General features: G+C 35.0%; 1 protein-coding gene across 2 annotated transcripts in view; it reads left to right on the top strand.

Annotated features, from left to right (window-relative positions):
- Positions 1-4,071, top strand: part of atf5b (activating transcription factor 5b) — a 4,621-nt gene extending 550 nt beyond the window's left edge. Inside the window, exons 2-5 of one of the 2 annotated variants that reach the window (XM_046863727.1) lie at positions 549-782; positions 971-1,009; positions 1,127-2,267; positions 2,542-4,071. In XM_046863727.1, the coding sequence (XP_046719683.1) occupies positions 1,132-2,267; positions 2,542-2,728 (1,323 nt within the window). In that variant the 5' untranslated portion in view covers positions 549-782; positions 971-1,009; positions 1,127-1,131 and the 3' untranslated portion in view covers positions 2,729-4,071. The remainder of the gene's footprint in view (positions 1-548; positions 783-970; positions 1,010-1,126; positions 2,268-2,541) is intronic. The other variant, XM_046863726.1, reaches the window with a different exon arrangement.
- Positions 4,072-5,834: the final 1,763 nt, after the last annotated feature.

The following is a 5,834-nucleotide window of genomic DNA, read 5'->3' as shown; positions in this document are numbered from 1 at the left end:
CTACTTCTTTATTTTTGTATGCATATGTTAGATTTTTTAATTTTTGGGTTGTTTATTAGTTTTAAAATGATTTTCCTTCACTAAACAGCTGTTCTGCTCTGTCCTGGTTTATGTCATTAATTACTCTCCTGACAGCCAGTGGTCCAGAAACCACGTGACTTCTTCTCTTCTCTCTTGGCACTTATGATTTTGTTCAATCTGTTGAGACTCCTAAATCTATAACTATAATTAAAAAAAAACGGATTTGTTAGGGATAATCCAAGTCTTGCATTTTGTGTTACATTGATTGTGTATGGAAGAGAGAAAAAAAAAATCTAGATTGAAACCTGTTATAATATTCATCCTTAAATAAATCAACTCCTCCCAAACGTTTTCAAAGTGAATCATGCAAATACAAATGAGGATTAAAAATTTTTGAAGGCGAAATTATTTGAAAAGAATACAAAAAAACCCTGCATAATAATGCAATACATGTAACACACGTAATAGAGTCATGATTAACCCCCACATAACTGGTGTTTTTTTTTCTCCCCTGGTGTCCTTTATAGGTATCAGTTCTCCTTGCCATTGCGCTGTCTGAAGCAATCCTTGAATTCTGACACGTTCGAGTACACAGTCGAGTACTTCAATCAAATCGGAGAACATTGTGGCAGCATAGACCCTGTTCTGCAAAATTCCTCATTTGCAAAGCCGACCTCCGAATTCTCTCTTTCCCACTGGCTAATGACAGCCAATCCCAGAAAAGAGGGGAGGAGTCTACACAGACTTACGGACGTACATTGGTAAGCAGAGAGATGATATTTTATTTTACCTGATAGTCGGTGGACACCGCACTGCAGTATATGTGTTAATGGCGTACCGTAAGTAAAGCTAATGACTTTATTTCGTGTTGTGTTTCTTTTGTTATGCTTTGCTGGTGTGTGTGTGTGTGTGTGTGTGTGTGTGTGTGTTATGTTTATTGGAGCTACAGTTTGAAATTCATAATTACATGCCGACCTGATAGAATTGGGTGCGTAAGTATGTTTAGTAGCAGTAAGTCGAAGTGACTTTTGAAATTGATTTTTGTATTTTTCGGAATCTTTTATCCGAGTTTACCGTTATGTAACGTTTGCATTCTAATTTTCAGATTGGATGACAGAACATTTCGACACCTACCCCCTTTCAGCATCAACTGAATCGTCTCCTGGCTCATCGATTCCACCATCCCCCTTGGAACATGATGTCCAGGTGCCCTCGGATTTGGAGGTCATGACCTCCCTCCTGAAAGAAGAACTTGCCCAACTCGAGGATTATTACCTATTTGAATCAACACCCATGAAAGCAGACAAATGGCAAAAATGTGATAAAGGCTACCAAGCGATGTCTGCGCCATCATACTACCAGTTACCTTGCACTTCATACAATGTGAACCAGTCCGAATCGAACCCCAGGCTTGTGACCCTAGCAACAGGTGAGCTTGACCTAAGAGGGTTTTGTGGCAGCTCTGTTGGAAGATCTAAAACATCCAGACCTGCTCCTTACAGCTACGTTCGGACCCACTCCACCAGCCAAAGGATAGCGTCAAATGGTTGCAAAGACGTGGAAGTTTTTGAGAAAGAGACTTGGACTTTCAAAGGGACTCATTCAGGGTACGCAGAGGTGGCTTTAGACCAGTGTGCTGTTGACAAGATTTTTGGGAGGAACCATATCGGTGCAAAAAAGGTTCGAGAATGTGCCATATTGCTAAAGGAAGAAGAAAAGAGATGTCTCACTGAAGACGTTTTTTACAGAACAGAGATGGTGAAAAGTTTCGATGCAGGTGCCCCCTTGGACCCCCACCACAGGAGAGAAGGTCAAGCTCCTGCAATGAAGATGCTCGGACATGGTCACGAATCCGTCGCGATGCCCGTACTGCATTGTAGTGAAAACGGAAGTAGTCCTGCCTTTAAACACCCAGAAGTAGCTGAGTGTTACTTCAGTCAGATTACTGCCAATTTAGAACCGTATCATGGCTTTATGAATGAGGTGGATCAGCCAGTCCGGTCCGGGGCTGTCGAGTCTATGAATAGCGGTTACTCAAGCCATGAATGCCTTGTAGATCAAAGCTTTGAATGTCTGTCCGGCGACAGTGTTGGATCTTCGTTGGAGTTCCCTGCACAGAAACCGATGCAACGGCTGAGAGAAAACCTGTGCGTGTTCAAGCCAGAGGTCAAAGTAAGTTGCCTGGAAAGAAGCCATGGAGAGCGCAAGCAGAAGAAAAGAGACCAGAACAAGACAGCTGCTTACAGGTATTGTGGCAACGTGCTTTACCACATTAGCAGAATGGAATAACGCATATGTTATCAACTGAAGTGTCAAAACATTGTAGCTATTAGATGAGTTGATTGTGCCATACAATAAGTAGATATTGATTTCAAGAACTTTTTTTTTTTTTCAGTGAGAAAAATTGATTTTTTGTTTAGAAAGTGCTGCTAGTTTTCATTCTGCGAGGTCTAGTTTGTCTCCTCACGCAGACAACAATAGCTCAGTAACGCTGATCTGATTTGAACATATTAACACCAGGTATCGACAGCGGAAGAGGGCGGAGCAGGACTGCTTGGAGGAAGAGCTTCATGGATTGGAAGGGAAAAACAGGGAGCTGCGAGACAAAGCCGAATCTGTAGAGAGAGAGATCCAGTATGTCAAAGACCTCCTGATTGAAGTGTATAAGGCTCGGAGTCAGCGCCTCAAAGAGGATTCCAGTGCCTAAATCTGTTCTAAGCACCAGCATCAGAAAGATCAGCTTTTTTTTTTTTTTTCTGGCAAGGACCCTTTTAAAACAAGCTCTGGTAGTAAGATTGTTTTTGACGTTCAACCTAAATGATAAGACTCCAAAAAAAAAAGAGCTCTTTGCTGGGTTTGCTAAAAAGAATTTAGCAAATTACATAATGAACACTGTGATAATAGCCTTAGGCTGACCAGTATTCTTAGTATTCTAACGAGAGCTAAATATATTATGCATTTTAACGATTCGGTTTGACTTTTTTTGCTTCTTTCATCGTTTTTTTTTTTTTTTTTTTTTTTTATTGCAATCCTCTGTGCATATTAAATCATTTATACCAAAAAAGAGAAACCAACAGCTAAACATATGCTAGCTCAGATGTTTGTTTGTTGTGTGGGGCATGATGGTATAGCTAGGATTTGTAAGAATGTGATTGCGAATAATTACTGCTATTATTTGATTTGCGCTGTAACTATAGAGCCCTGTAATGTTAAGTGTATATCATTTTCGATTTTATCAACTTTTTTTGGGGGGGTGTTTTTCATATTTTTATTTCGCTTGTACGTCTTTTAAGAGTTTTTTTTTTTTTTTTATAATCACATTTAAAACAGTGTACATTATCAGCCAATGTACTGTGGTTTGAAGCACACTAGTAAGCTTTTAGATTTCTTGGTAACTTCACTGGCTCAGGTACTGAATGCATGTCAGAAATATCGAAAAAAGCATGTTAGGTTACGATTTACTGCATGACTCATTATATGACTGCATTGTACATTATGACAGCAAAGTAGACTTTGTTTCTTCCATCAGACCTTTTATTGCCATTTTCTTGATTAAAGGCTGCCATATTATTTGCTCGATTTCGTAAGGCATGGAACTGCATTAATCCGTATGAGAGGCCGTTTGCTTTCTTGTGCAGGATTGCGGCAAACAATCACTGTCGTTTACTAAAGAGCTTAAAGACTATAGGCCTAATGTCATTTATATTTCTAAGATATATCCAGGTGCATATTAGGTCTGTAATGAAAAGTTCACTCGTCTCAAACAGCAGATGTGTGAACCAAAATGATGGCATTTCTGTATACCGGTATTAAAATTAATTGTTTAATGTTGACAAATGCTCAGAATCTTTGTGCTTTTGAGTCTGGCTGGATTTCTTTTTGACGTTTCTGTGGCATTTGGTAAAAAAAAATTCTACTAGAAACTCACTTCAATGCTTTGGATTATATTGTGTTAATCACATGTATTTACTTGTGGATTTTTTTTATTTATGTCCTACTATTTTTAAAAGAGACAGCTAATATAAATTAAAATCAATGAAAAACCTGAAATCCATAAATCTGTTTTATTTATGATATTTTATCTGTAATGTTTTTTTTCTATTGGTATTATTTTGTACAACACTGACTCAAAACAGTGAATCTAGTGGTCATAATAACGTAATTATTACTATTATTATTATTATTATTATTAATATTGTTAGAAAATGCACAATGCAGTGCGTAAAATAGGGGATCTCAGAAAGAAAAATCACAGAACCCAAAAGCAATCATTTTACAGATCCGTGGCAGAGGAAATACAGAAAAAAATTACTTAATTTACATACAAGGTTTTATTTCCTAAAGAATTTTTATTTTTTTATTTATTTATTTTTTTAATGTGAAGCTATAGAGGTATTTTGGACCACACCTTAAGGTCTGCCAGCCAATAAACCTTCTTTTGTGTATGAATAAAATAATAATATTCATTGAAAATGAAACTATATGAAATATAAACTTAAATTCTTTCATATATGTTTAATTTTTTTTCCAACAATTTAATTTAAATATTTTCAGTTGAAGGTAAACATTATACAAAATATATTTTAACAATAGTAATATTCTATTATATCTTATAATATTCATAATGTTTACATTTTTCTAAAAATTTCTAAATATACAATGTTAAAAATGAAAAAAGTCTATTCATAAAAAGAACTGGTGCATTGGGAAAAATAATTTAGAGAAACAGAAATCAGAAAAATGACTAATGACAAATGATAAGGATTTTGGAGGGGATTTATACCTTATATTTGACTAAAAACAACCTTAAATTCGCTGTCAGTAAATGTGGACAGGTTAAAATTTAATACAATTTACAACAAATGAAATACAATACAATTATTGTCTATTTAACACAGATTTGAAGCATGAAATGGTCAGTGATTTAAATGAGCAACATTAGACCCACTCACGATATATAATAATACAATTACAATAATTAAACAGCTTATTTAGAAAAATGGGATGACAGGGACTCATTATAGTTTTGGTTCATTTACTCTGTACCATCTTCTGACTTTTATTTACGATTAATTGCAGTTCTTAATTTATCCGCTAGAGGATGCCCTTCTTACAAGGCGCTGTCTCGATTGAGTGCAGGTCAAAATATAGCAGTCTGCCCTGGTCACATACATAATTTGTTATACATTTTTATTAGATTATTAATGATTACAGATTTTGTTTATATAATGTGGGTTATCATGTATAGATTAGACTATTACACTCACATCTTGGTAAAGGCAGAAAGTAAAGAAATATAAGTCGATGTCCATTTTGGTGACTGGTGATTTTGACTTCAGTGGCATTCAAACTACTTTTATTCACATCAGTAAATTTTATTTCAATAATATGATATATATTTTTATCCAAATGGATTATCATATATTTTGGTTTTTAATGTTTAAAATAGGCTCATATTTTCTAGGGAAACTGCTAGCATCAGCAGCAAACTAATTATTATTATTATTATTTATTTATTATTATTTATTTTTAAAATCAGCAACAGTGTTTAAAAATCTATATTTTACATTTAGAATTTCCACTTGTCAAATGAAATAAGAATCAAAATAAGGAGACATGACTTACAATCAACACCAATATCTAATTCTAGATAAACACAGTTTACTAAGCAAAAATGTAAAAAAAAAAAAAAAAAAAAAAATTATAGGTTTAAGTATAATTTCTTTTTCCTGTCTAACTCGACTTCTTGCAAACCAAATGATGTTCGGCAATTTGGGGCATAATAATTTGGGACATTTTCGAAATAATTATGC

This window comes from Silurus meridionalis, chromosome 12, assembly GCF_014805685.1.
Source record: "Silurus meridionalis isolate SWU-2019-XX chromosome 12, ASM1480568v1, whole genome shotgun sequence".
Classification (NCBI taxonomy): Eukaryota; Metazoa; Chordata; class Actinopteri; order Siluriformes; family Siluridae; genus Silurus; species Silurus meridionalis.
Note: the sequence above shows the minus strand (reverse complement) of the source record. Positions and strands in the feature narration are given on the sequence as shown.